This window comes from Plutella xylostella, chromosome Z, assembly GCF_932276165.1.
Source record: "Plutella xylostella chromosome Z, ilPluXylo3.1, whole genome shotgun sequence".
NCBI classification, from domain to species: Eukaryota; Metazoa; Arthropoda; class Insecta; order Lepidoptera; family Plutellidae; genus Plutella; species Plutella xylostella.
Window position 1 is genome coordinate 5,801,627 of NC_064012.1, and position 14,338 is coordinate 5,815,964.

A 14,338-nucleotide genomic window follows, 5' to 3' on the forward strand; every position below is an offset into this window, starting at 1 on the left:
TTATTAAGATTAAAAATTAAATAATACAAGGCTGCAACCCTGACTATGATTAAATTAATAATATGTCGTATATAGAGGTACATAATATAATATTGTACACATACAAGGTACTACCCAATAACAGACCTTTGTAAGCCTTATTCTTAGTTGCCAAAACTGTCCATTCTTAATCATTTACACCCTGTATAAAGCTAAGGCTGGAAGGCTGCCTCAGTTACTTGGGAACGTTATGTATTCTTAATACTAAATCCAGGTAATTAATGTGTCTAGTACACAAAGGTCACAAATCTCTAATTCAATTACTTAGGTTCTGGTATAGATTTGTGATACGTGTAAAGGATAAATCCAGTTACCTTTGTATAAAATACTCAATTGTGTATAAAGCCAAGTTGTTTGATTTGTACCTACGTATTCTTAATTACAAACATCATACACAGATTGTGTTGGCATTACATTAAAATAACTAAAACCCGAGTTAATCTGCCTAAGCATGAATTTAGGACTTGGAATCGACTATTCAGCCAAAGGGTTCGCGGGTACAGTTACTAGTAAAAATAAAGGGGAATTATAAAACGAGCGAACAAAAAAAAACTTTGCGACTGATAATGACATACAGTTTTAATAACTTGAGCGGTATGAATTTGAGTAAGCGAAAAATTAACTAAACTGACGACGAATATTGTCTTATAATAAAATCCAGTACGAGCTTACAAAAAGTGGACTGTGACAAATCCATTTCAGATATTAAAAAAATATCCGAGCGACTTAATTACTAAGTGAGCGACTGGAAATACAGAGAGGGCAACTTCAATATTAAGATATATTCGATTTTTCTAAGTGAGGTTATACTTAGCGAACTACTAAAAAGTTCACTTTGAGCAAAGTTTTTTATGCTGCTATATTAATGATTATTGGTTACTGATATTCTATTTGAGGGCTTATGTTTTTTATTTTGATACGCTTTTTAATGAAAACTACAGATTTTTAAATGCACTGGCAAAAAGGATCGTGCGACTGTCCCGAATTTTTCAATAGATATGTATGCAATCACGTTTTGGGGCTAGCAATTCGGCTCAAACTAACAACACCACCACTGGAAGCAAAAATGATACCCATTGGACAAAAAAGAAAACGAGGCCGGCCCAATAAGTCCAAGCCCGCACTTATTTACCAGTGTCGATGAGTAGTAGGGCTCCTCATACCTATCAATGTTTCTTAGTATTTATAAGAAGTTTTTTTTTTAGTTGACTGAAGCGTCTTATTTTAATTTTTGTTCATTTTATTGAAATAAATGCATGCATATTACTTTATTTTTATGGAGTACATTGTTTTATTTAATTACCCTTATATTTCAATAATAAAATTTCTCAACTAATAGAATAGTGTTTCTTCAAATAGTTATTTCATATTATTTTTATTTTTTAAATGTGAGCTCATTATACTCTGCTCATTAGTGTATTTTTCAAAGTGGTTTTTGTATTCGAAACACTTCATTTAAGATAAAATGCCGCTCAGTATAAAAAATACATTTGCCAAATATTGAAAAAAATGCAGGACGTAACGTTGACACTCAAACAAATATTAGGTCGCTCAAATATTATGAAGCTGCTCATTTTGTATTTTAAGTAACTCAAATTAATGTTTGTAAGTTGCTGTCCTGTTGATTTCTCGTCACTCGCAGTCAGTCGCTCACTTAGTAATTCTATAACCCAAATTAATTAATTTTGACACTTAGAACTGTAATTTACAGTCACTCGTTTTATTGCTACCCAAAAATAAATACATGCAGTATGTGTGTGCCCATAATGATTCAAATGACGGCAATAGTCTCTTGTCAAACTAAAAAGCCAAAGAGGCATTCATCACCATTATTGTAATGAAGACAAATGAGTACCTACACAGTTTTAACTGACAGTAAATCTTTAATCCATGTACATTGACCTTAAAGTGGGGCCTGGAAGTATCGCCAAGTCAAAACGAAGCAACATTTACGAAGACACATTCAAATTCAATACAAATTATTAATAAAAAAAAACGTTGTCAAAATAAGTTTGCGATAAGGGTGCCTGTTAACCATATATGCGCATTTATAAATCTTGGTTAGAGCGCGCTACTCCAATTATTGTGAATGCAATTCATTTTTATTGGGAGCATAATATAAATCTTTGTTTCATTTGCAGATAGCTTACGAAACACTCACTCAACCTTTGATTACCACAACTGTAAAACTTATGAAAGAAGTACTTGATCTGTACAGATATATTATTTAAATATACAGACTACACTGAGCCACTTTGTCAAAGCGCCTTTTATTCAAGTGTTGCTGTACACAATAAAATCAATAAACAAACAATACACGCAGGTAAATGCTGCAAAAAATATACCATCACGTTTAATGATGACATCAGCTCAGTAAGAAAAAAAAACAACCAGGAGGGTTATTCTATACTGACGAAAAACGAACATAAATCGGCACGTTTATTACAACGAGATAAAGTCTTGGTTCGCGCAGCAGCGCTCTGAAACTCCGTTTTTCGTCATATAAAGTGACCCTCCAGTCACTCTAAATTTTACGATGTTTTTACTTTAACAAATATTTATAGCCCGTAGTAAAACACCGACAATTACGTAAGGAATTACATAAAAATTATCCGGTTCCATTATTCCGCATTAAAATTGCTAATCGGTTCGTCACCTGTAAGCTCTAGTTATCTAGATCATAACAATATAAATATTATCATCTAATATAGTTGTACGATTGTCGGAAGTTGTTGAAAAGAAAGCAACTTAGCGGAGGTAAATACCTCTAGTTAAAAGGTTTTGCAGAAATAATTCAAATTTATGAGCTTGTTTATAAACAAGCGTGCAATAGTTTTTCGTAAATCTTTACTATTACGTGTAGGTAGGTATTATTATGTATAATTTAGTGTTGCAGTCAAATACTAGAACACGTACAATACGATATACGACGAACATTTTGTACAGCATAAATAGGTATTCTAAAGTGCGTGTGTGTGGTGTAAAAAGTTGCAAGTTGGGATTAGAAAGCGCTGCTATGACGCGACGTGACGACGACGTATGATGTTGGTTTTTGATTCGAACGCAACGCAAAGAACGCGACTCTAGTCTATAGTTATTCAAAAAATATATATATAACTAATAAGAGTAACAAGTGTTGGTAATACAGGGTGTTGCAAAAAGGGTAAGCCGAAACCTACATGTGCAACATGGTATATCTGTCGCAGGCAACTGGTTTAATCTCCTGTTTGATTGAACCACTAGCCCGTTCATTGGATGGCGCTATTCAGTTGTATGACTAAAGGACAACTCGTCAAGTCGTTGATTGTAACGTTCGACGTCTTGACTGAGCGTCATTCAGCGAAGTCGTTGAATGGGATATAGTATAGCAACTTTGTAATGTCTGGTTAGGGTGAACATTACCAGACAAGAGTCAACAAAAAGACTATGTTACAAAGCTCTTATCTCACAAATTAACTAAACAATAACAATAAACGTACCTTCATATTGTTGTTCATAATTATCCAGTTTCGCCACTTTTTTTTCTTTGAAACTATCCGCCCGCGGCGTAATAATAGGTAAATCCATGTTTTCACACTATTTTAACACAAATAACGCACTTTAAAGCTAATTTATTTGCAAAAAACTAACAATATAGGTGCTTTTTGTGTCAGCTGTTAGCTGTTAGACGCCATATTTGTTTTATTCACCACCTGACTGATTTTAAGTCAGCTAACTAGTTGGACGTTTTGTGACGCTTGTACAATCAACGTTCGGCCTAGTCATACAACTGAACAGCGCCATCCAATGAACGGGCTAGTGGTTCAATCAAACAGGAGATTAAACCAGTTGCCTGCGACATATCTAAGCCCGAAACTCAAATCAGAATTTCAAAATTCGCGATAAAATAATCATTTTCCATAGAAACTATGTTGATCACGTGACTTTTTACTATGGACTTTTTTATCGCGAATTTTGAAATTCTGATTTCATTTTCGGGGTTAGATAGACCATGCTGCACATGTAGCTTTACTTAGTTTACCCTTTTTGCAACACCCTGTATATAAGACGTACTTAAAAGTAAATAAAAAAATTAAGTCGATCTAGGTACTACTTTACACGATGTAAATTTTAATAAGATGAATAGTATTAAATCCTTACAAACATTGACAAGAAACATTTGTTTTGATGGAGATCGATAGCCCGATCGATTGTGCATGACTTGTGTTGCTACCACGTTGCTACTATTTAAAGATCCATTTATAGTCGTTTGCAATAGAATCCAACAATCATGTAAACAAATATGGCGGACTGACATTGACAGCGTATTGTTTATGCCCATAGTGATGTCATAGTGTTCTAATTAGATTAAATATATAAGCTATAGACTATAAAATAAAACTGATTATATATAAAAAAAGTGTTTATTAAAACAAATTTAAATCTTCGTCTTCTTCATCATCACTATCAGAAGTGTCGCCGGTGACCGTAATTATAAATGGAACCACTGTGTCATCGCTTGCCGTGTCTAAAATGCCGTCGAGCTTTTTCATTTCTTCCTCTTCCTTTTTTCGTTTTGGTTAATTATATTAAGCTCTTGAAAATTATTTTTTATTGTATTCAAATAATATTAAATTAAAATAATTTATTAATTTAAAATTAAAAGATAACTTCAGATTACGAACAACACTAACTTTTCAATGACTTATAGAGTTCGATGAGTTAAAAACTAAGATGACAGCTTGTCAAATACTTCGAATTTTTTACGTTGCAAATGTTTTAACAAATTTAACTTATAAATACAAGTTAAATCGTGTTGAAGATAATGTGAAAACAATGGTGCGTTCGTTGAAATCAGACTATGTTCATAATTGATCGTCAAATGTATGTGATTACGGAGTAATCGTGACAATTTGGTATGTTTACATGATTGTTGGATTCTATTGCAAACGACTATAGGTACTTCCTCATTTGTCATTGTTTAGAATATTCTCTTATAAATGTACCTATAACTCTCAAAAATGATTTGCCAATTATTTAGTCGGAATAGCTATGCGACATAACTGCATACTATTATATTTATAGGTACATGTAAAAAAAACTATTTGTATATTTTTTTATATCTGCGTGCATTTTGTGTCGTGCGTCATATTAAGCACTAACAGATCAATATTAAATTATGTGAATCTGAAACAACTCAATATTTATATATTCTTAGTTTCCTTACGAATGATTTATAAGATTATATTACAGGCATTATGTTATAAGATAAATATAATAAAAAAACGCAATACCAAAAAAATACATCGCGCATACCGTGTATCTACGTACAGTGGCGGTAACAACATCAGTCGTTGACAATAAAAACTGTTGACAGGAGGTGAAATTGGACGAACATGGAATAATGGCACACCATCATTCCATCATTCTCCCCGTACAATGTTGTGACAAAGGATCGCAGAGTCATCCGGCCATCATGGTATGATAGGAGCTTGTATTCTGTTCACCGAAGCTGTCTTGACATGACGGAAACTGGCCTTGGATTGGATACTAATATGGGATTTAAATAAAGTAATTAGCTGTAAGATTTATATTTCAGCTATAGTGAGTGAACCATGAAATTGGTCATTACACTCACGAGCAATGACAAAATAAATGAGCAATCAAAAAATTTTACTCAATGTTTACGTTTTTAGTTGTTTACGCTTTGTCCGCGAGTGTATTTGCTTTTTAACTCCATTTGTACCAGCTCTACGCTCGCAAATCAGTCTCACGACTGTTAATCACTTCGGCAACGCTTCGATACACAAGAATAGGGCAGGTTTTGTTTACAAGTGTTTCTTTGCCACGGGCAAGATATCAGAAATCAAGCCCAATGAATACAATGGAAGAAACATCGTGTACTCCCCATAACTAGGCTAGAGAAAAGCTACAGTAACCTCGGCCTTAACCTTACTAACACATAATATGAAGTTACTGTCATGATTCCGGTGATCTAGGCAATGTACATACGTACAACCACAACAATGAACTCTGGCAAATTTTGATTAAGTTCACAAATTGGTTGTTTTTTATTTTCAGTAAAATGTCCTGATGTTTTACCAAAGTTATGTGCTAAAATAGCTATAATATTAACCCCATTATTATATCCAATCTCTACATACAGTTTGGATCGTTGTTATAATTAAAATAAAGTTTCCTGCTGTGGTTTCCTGTCAGTAAAATACCTCACTTCAATGTGCAATAGCCGTAGGATAATTGATAGACCAGTATTTTGAAAACTATAAAGAATTAATCGTTTTATCATGGAACAAAATCAGGTCGCTAGATACTGTGGTACTAAAAGGAAGATATAAAAGATTTAATTATGTCGTATAGCATCGATTGAGCAGTAAAAATTATAATAGCTAAACTGTGCCGTCTAGTCTGTAGCAATTAAATGTTTATGAATGAATTGTATATTCATTTATATCTACTACGTATTATTCTTCTTCTTATCGTGTCGGTGACAAAAACTAGAGCTACAGGGTGTTGCAAGAGTGGTAGTAAGCCGATAGGGGGAGACTATGAGGTGACCGGCATTCCGAACAACTTTAATTATTCGAATTTTGGAAATTCCGATTGATAACATCTATTCAACTAAATAAATGTAATTAATCAATATCAATTAAACACTGGCTAAAATCATTGAATTTGCATTTCCGTTTTGCACACTTGCTTGCCACGCTCTGTATGTTGTATTTAAACGATTTAGAATCCATTAATCTCGTATTAATAATTAGCGAACGATGGATAGAAAGCAGATTATAATTTGATGTGATGACTATGACATAACACTGATACACTTCCATTTTAAGCTGCATTATAAATTATAAACTACATAATTCCGACTGCATAAACTATCTGCTTGATGTTATTTAATTGGATTCAAATGTAACACGTCAAAGGCAATAAATTTATTAAATAAGTGTAGGTTTTACGACTTTTACAAACGTTTCATTAAAAATAGTCTTAAACACCATTCACTTTCTAATCGCTTATCTTGAGGGAATGAAACTTTTTTCGAAACTTTTTTTGGGGATAGTAAGCTATTTCCCTATTCAAAATCTGCTGAGTTCGTCCACAGTACAGTATGTTTAACTTCACCTACGTTAGGTAACAACAATTATAATTTAATTATGTGTTTGTCTGTCTCGCTGAATGGCATTTCGCAGGAAGGTGCCAGAATTCGAGCTTGACCGAGACTTTTGCATCTCGCTTCAATGACTTCACCGCACTCTACAATTACGTGGATTCTCTTTCACTTATGCAAACTCATGTTTCGATTAGATCCAAAATGTAGTGGTTACATCTACTACGCAATGTAGGTAAGTATGGTATAAAATATAGTAGATTCTCTACGTGTTTATACTAGTAAAGGGTCCTTTGTAGTTTGGCGGAGAAGAATTGGGGCAAGAAATGAATGAAGCACTTACTATCGAGGTCAAATGCTCTTTAGTTTCCACATATTTAATGATTATAAGGGTCTGTTCCACAATGTCTGGTTAGTGGCTACCTGACGGATAAAATACATGCTGTCATTTTCTGTTATTATTTTTTAGACAGTGACAGTATGTATTTTACCCGACAGGTAGCGACTAACCAGACATTGTGGAACAGGGGCTAAATATAATAATGTTACTGTAAACTGACAGAGAAGTTCTGAATTTATGATTATTGAAGTGCATTAAAGATATCGCGGAAGTTATTCGCACAGCATCGAACAATGGAAACATGAACACTTGTATGGGTATCATTTTTATAATAACAAAAAATATTATTTATGATCGGATGATCACGCCTTGTATGTGATCCAGAGGGATTTCATATTATATTACGAAACCATGGGAATTTTAAGTTGCACGTGGCATCTAAATCCTAAATACAGTCATCATTCATTTAACCGATATTCAATATTAACTTAAACTCGCGCAGTTACTGAATGAAACTTATTGGACGTATTTAAAAAAATATCGTGTTTAATTTGACAATTTCAAACAAGATTAAGTCCCTGTTCCACAATGTCTGGTTAGAGGCTACCGGTGAGATAAAATACATGCTGTCACTTTCTGTTATTATTTTTTTGACAGTGACAGCATGTACTTTATCTCACAGGTAGCCACTAACCAGACATTGTGAAACAAGGCCTTAGAACCATACATATTTTTTGGTAATTCATTGGTAAGTCTATTTTCAAGATGATAATTTAATAACAAAGTCAGACATGCCGAAGAACCTATACGTATATCTATTGGTGCAATCCTGCTCCTTTTTTGTTGTAAACAATTAAAAGTTTACGGAAAAACGAGTAGCCACCATCACGGGTGGATAGTTTCAATAATTACAAAGAAGTATGCTATGTACTTAGGAAATCGTTTGAAACAAGAACTGCAGAAAATGCAATGCACGAGTAACTTATTGCAACACGTTGGTGGCGACTGGACATTGTATGTCAGTCACATCATAATAAGGAATAAAACATATAATACACCATACATACTTTTGTATGTGGTACAAAAATGAACATAAGCTAGAAACCGTTACTATCAACTAACGTTTAGTATGAAATGTGTGTACGAAACAGTCAAAATTACACAGTTTTAACACAATTTTTTTTTGTAAAATATTATTTACGCCAGCTAACATGTAAGACAAGTAAAAAGATCATCTATTCGCATTGCATGCATTCTATTAAGTAACATTACGTAATGTATGAGTTATGCAGTATATTTCCTAAACCTCTATAGAAGCAGCCATATTTGGTGAATCTAGAAACGATCTAGACCAACAATAATCACAAACATGTATGATTATATTGGTATAATGCAATTTTATTTGTAACTGTTACGAGTGTTACGTCCCAACTATAGATGTGATTTTAATTAAATTAGAAATGTATAAAGATGATGGTTTGTTCTGGCCGTATTATAACGTAGGGCCTATGTTCTATGTGATGTGTGTTGGCCTGCTAGTACATGCGCCATAATAGCGTATGTCCGTTAGTGGTCGCGCTCCGCGGAGCCTGACGCGGCCGCGGCCCATTGTCCGGCCCCATCACTCCCGGCACTTCGCAATGCAACATCACTCAATACTAATAAATAAACCAGTTAAAGCATTTCGCCAAGCACCAATTGGGTAATCATGCTAATATAGAAACTTAGAAAGCGCGCAAATATTTACATTTGAAGTGGCACAGTTCAACATTACACGTGAGCTGGACGTGTGAAGGTGTAATTAACCATAACTTCACCATCGAGTTAGTACGGCAAACTGTTTACCTGCAGATGGGAAACACGTTTCGGCGGTGGTATTTGCGGGGATTTGTCGACTAGATTCTCCATGGAGTGGTGGCTGTGGAAGGGCTGGTGGTGGGCGGCGCGGTAGGCGGCGCGGCTGAAGGCGGGCGCGCGCGGCTCGTCGTCCTCCCACTCGGTGACCACGTCCGTGCGCACGTCCTCCAGAGAGCGCGAGCGCGAGCACGAGCAGGCGGAGGGGGGCGCGGGGCGCGCGCGGCGCTCGCGGCCGGCGTACAGCTCGGCGTGCGAGCCGCCGCCCAGCTCGGCGCGCCGGTACGCCGCCGACGAGAAGTAGTAGTCCCGCGCCTTGTTGCCGCCGCCGCTGTACGCGCTGGCCGCGGAGAAGTCCGAGTACGTGGACAGCGATGTCTTGAAGCCGCGCAGGTCCATCGGCTCCGAGGGGCGGAAGTAGAAGTTGTGCGGCGGGCGCGCGAGCGGCGGGCAGGGCCTGAACGGCGCGTCGGCGTAGTGAGTCGGCTTGGACTTCATGGCGGAGGCATCGGACCGCGGCAGTTCCGTGCGGATGTCGCCGAGGAAGCTTCGCTACTGCTGGCTGCAGTCACGCACGTCTGTGTTGCTGCTGCTTCCGCCCCTCTGCTGGCCGCGGCGCGTGTTAGAGCGAGATGCAGAGACGTAGAGAAAGGCGGCTCGTGCGCCGTTCGACGCGAGTACATACAAGTGAAAGGGGTGGTTACGCGGTCATCGTGTCGCCTGGGTTGCCAGCCGCGGCGCTCCGCTCATCTGCACTCTGCAGAAGTCGAACTTGATCGTGACCCAACACAATCACTATTAAGGCAGCAGCAGTATCGATATCTCAAACCGGTTATGTCACAATACCCATAAAAGCATATTGTCGCTGGAATACTAATTCACAGTATACGGCGGCGCTAGCTACTTGACATTTGCAGCATAATAGTTTTAACATTTTTTAGTTTAGTTATTTTTACACAGATTGGAATATTATAAAAAAATCTAGCCTGGCAACTCAGAGCTAGAGTCGCTCAAACATCTGCGCCTGCGGCTCGCAGATCTCTTTAGTTTTCTAACAACTAAAGTGCAGTAGATGAAAAATTACACGTTTATTTAGTACAGTGTACATTATGTTATTACAGAATGATACGTTTTACTGTGGCTTTCTCGAAATGTGTCTTATACATGATATTTATAAAAAAGTGTTTCTAATGATGGTGGCAAGAAACAGGGTTCTGTACGTATCATGTCATGTAGCAAGTAATTGGAGTCATTAGGTATATTGTTAGTCAGCTGGCACGCGGCAGGCGGAGGGAATGGTCTGTGAGCTCGCGTCGATGCGACCGGTACCGTTAGCTCCTCATCGCGCTTTACGTAACAACACTCTACTATTTGGATCACGGAATCGATGTTACCGTCTATTTACTGTTGTGTAACACTATGTATCCGATTAGCGCTAGACTTGTGCTGTGGACGCCCATCGCGATCCTTCTAGAGCAACATACCATTGTTTGTAGTGATGATGAAGCATTATGCTCATTCGACAAACAGTCTCGTTTTACAGTCGTGACTTGTCTATTCAGAGTAGATATTTTCTCTTTTTAGAAAATAAGAAGGGCGTAGCTGCTTTCGCAGTAAAATTTATAGGTATGAAGGGTCCACTGGAAGGCTGGGTACAACGCGCAGCCAGCGGCGGCAGCGGCAGTCACGCGGCGCAAGCGCCACTTTCGCTACAATTCTTACGCCCGAATAACTATTAAAATTGGAATGGCGTAAGAGAAAGATCGCTACGTAATCGATATACTGCGCACGTACCAGGTACCCAACACACAAGTTTACATACAACAAATTAATAACTCATTAAAGACACAGCAACAACAATAAATCAAGCGAATATTGCGCACGTCCGCGCCTACGCGGGAATAACGCTGGAAAATTCAAATATAACTAATTAGCCGCCATATTTGTAATGGAAGAACTCAAGGCTACCCCATATAGAGAGCATATAATAAACAAGTTTTATATTACATCAGGAGTAGCCCATCATAATCTTCATATTCGTCCTACACGCGGATAACGAATACTTGAGATACACCATGACTGAGGAACTTATTAAAACGGTAACAGAATGATGATCGCAATTACTGTACGTTAAAAACAAAACAATGTTGATTGCGCCTATTCTTCTGGTGAACAATGGCGTTATTTGCTCGAAGAGGTTAATCGTCTCGAGCATTGCGAAGAGACACATGACAATCATTCAATTTCGAACGACATTGATTGGAAACCCGATCCGTCACAGCGACTGAAGCGATCGCGCTGTTTCACTGCGTACTCGTTATTGTATGGGTAACATTCCGACGCTCTACATATCTCGTATTTAACAAAAAACAAATATGTTCTTAAACATACACACAGATACACCTACTGGTTTAGACATCCAAAAGTTTTTATTTATTGAAGAACATAAACATACGAAATAAACAAACGATCATCTTTCAAAATAGTTTTTGCCGAAAAAGGCATATGAGAAACTACCAAACGACCAAGTAAGAATTTAGGAAAGTTTATGATTACCAACTAAGTAAAAATGGTATTACATTTCAAAGCACACACATTTATACACGTTTCAAAAACAATAGTCGAAGCCAATACTAAATAGCGCGAATTTTCACAATTAGTCGGGAGCCACCTTCCGTGAGTAAACTTTACAAATACAAAGAACTATGAGTTCATCCGACAATGAGTCACGAAAAATCCTCACTTATCCGAAAATACACATGTGTACACAATTACACTACACGTAAGTATCCACTTATTTGAATAATATACCGTGTTTACTTTCAATAAAATTGAATTAGTTTTATTTATTTAATCAGAATAATACAGTTGGCACGGAAATGATAATTTAAATATCGTAAGTATGATAAATCTTAGGGCCTCCCAACACTATTACTATTAGGGCTCAGCTGGGTTAGGTACTATCCTAACTAATCCTAATCCTAACTTAATATTATAAATGCGAAAGTAACTGTGTCTGTCTGTCTGTCTGTTACTCTTTCACGCCAAAACTACTGAACGGATTTGAATGAAATTTGGTATACATACGGTCTAGACCCTGGGAAAGAACATAGGCTACTTTTTATCCCGGAATTCCCACGGGAAAACTTTTTAAGGCGAAGCGAAGCGCTGTCTGTCTGTTACTCTTTCACGCCAAAACTACTGAACGGATTTGAATGAAATTTGGTATTCATATGTTCTAGACCCTCAGAAAAAAGATAGGCTACTTTTTATCCCGGAATTCCCACGGGTAAACTTTTTAAGGCGAAGCGAAGCGCTGTCTGTCTGTTACTCTTTCACGCCAAAACTACTGAACGGAATTGAATGAAATTTGGTATACTTATGGTCTAGACCCTGGGAAAGAACATAGGCTACTTTTTATCCCGGAATTCCCACGGGAAAACTTTTTAAGGCGAAGCGAAGCGCGCGGGAACAGCTAGTAGCTTTATAAAAATCTAACGGGCAATGGGTGTCATGAAATCGGTTCGTATAAAGTAGAGTCGTTGTTATCACAGAAACTATCCGAAACAAACTATGCAATCTTTTTCTTAAGCTTGACTCCCTGCTTCATTAATTTCATTATCAATGTCAATTCAACTGTGGTCTGTGGTAGATGAGCCTGCCCCATATATCAGTAGGGCAAGAGATTATATTCAGTAGGAACAGAACCACTTCGTAACATCTTATTAACTCCATAAGTCTTTAGGTTATACGTGGTTATACCATGATGCGTGTATGGCTTGTATTCCATGCTGAATTATGTGTTCTAGCTTTTATTGCACTATTTAAGTATAATAACCACATACAGAGAGGGGTGTCAATTAGCAGTGGGGGGTTGTTTACCAATACGCAATGGCCCATCAGTCCGCGTCACCCAATCAACTGCAATTTAACCAGCCGATTTCGACAGGGAATTAAAAACCGAACCAATCGGCCTTTATTGGGTCAAGTACCTGACAATGTTGTACGAAATTGATAGACGTTTAATTGTTTTACGAAGTTTCTGGTGACATCTTGAAGGGTATTACAATTACGCCGCGCCACGTACCTAATTATGGTTTATTGGTAGTACGCGATTAGCTGGCCCATTTTAGGATCTTTTATTAGTGAGCTCCCGGATGTAGCTGAAAAGCAATTTCCGTGTTTTTTTTCGGTTTTCGATTGCTTTTAGGTGGACATGTACTCGTAACAGCCAGAGATGTTTTCAGTGTTGGTATCGAGATATGCCTAAGGGTAGGTTGTGAATGGAGAGTGTAAAATGTTATTTCCATCATCGATTAAAAAATGTACGTCGAATAAATACCCTTGAACTTTACTGAAAACTTTCTGGTTAAAATACAAGTAAGTAATGTCCTTATTACAAAAAGTAGGACAAAATCTGATTCTGATGACTGTGGTAATTAATTGTATTGTGGACATTCGTCTTCCATCTTCCAATGCTGTGTAAAGGGTGTTTGTGTAATAAAGTGTAAATATTAGCATGAGTGTGCGATGACGGTGACGGCCGCGGCGAGTGGCCGGCGTCATTACCAAGTATGGAGTGTGAGTCGCCTCGCCACGTACTGTCTGCCACACGGACCCACCAACCTTATCCCGCACACAATAAGACTCAGTATCACAACTGTCTCATCGGTGAAGATTGCCCTGTGGGCATCTGTAGTGGAACAGTCGACGAGCGGTCACCAAGTTGCCTTGTACGGCCACAGTATTTGACTATTTGACGTCAATGGCATGCCCTGATACAGTTTATCTGTTACTGTGAACTGGTAACGGTACAACTGTTTTTGTGAGGTGTCATACGCAGCTACGTCAAGAAGGTCGCCGAGTTGGTTTGATGAAAGTTACAGCTATATTTAAATATAAAGAGTATTCATTGCATAAATGCAGTGTAGTATTAAATATCAGTTAAAGCAAATGGCAGCTGAACAGAACCAGCTTTGTCTGAGCGAGAAACT

At 37.5% G+C, this 14,338-nt stretch overlaps 1 protein-coding gene across 3 annotated transcripts in view; it reads right to left on the bottom strand.

Moving 5' to 3' along the window:
* The window catches only part of LOC105387418 (WD repeat-containing protein 47), a 38,844-nt gene that overhangs the window by 10,855 nt on the left and 13,651 nt on the right, over window positions 1-14,338 (bottom strand). The window contains exon 1 of one of the 3 annotated variants that reach the window (XM_048632853.1): window positions 9,336-10,934. The exons of the other annotated variants lie outside the window; for them this stretch is intronic. Coding sequence (XP_048488810.1) covers window positions 9,336-9,842 — 507 coding nt within the window. The 5' untranslated portion in view covers window positions 9,843-10,934. Of the gene's footprint in view, window positions 1-9,335; window positions 10,935-14,338 lie in introns of those variants that run through there. 3 annotated transcript variants of the gene reach the window in all.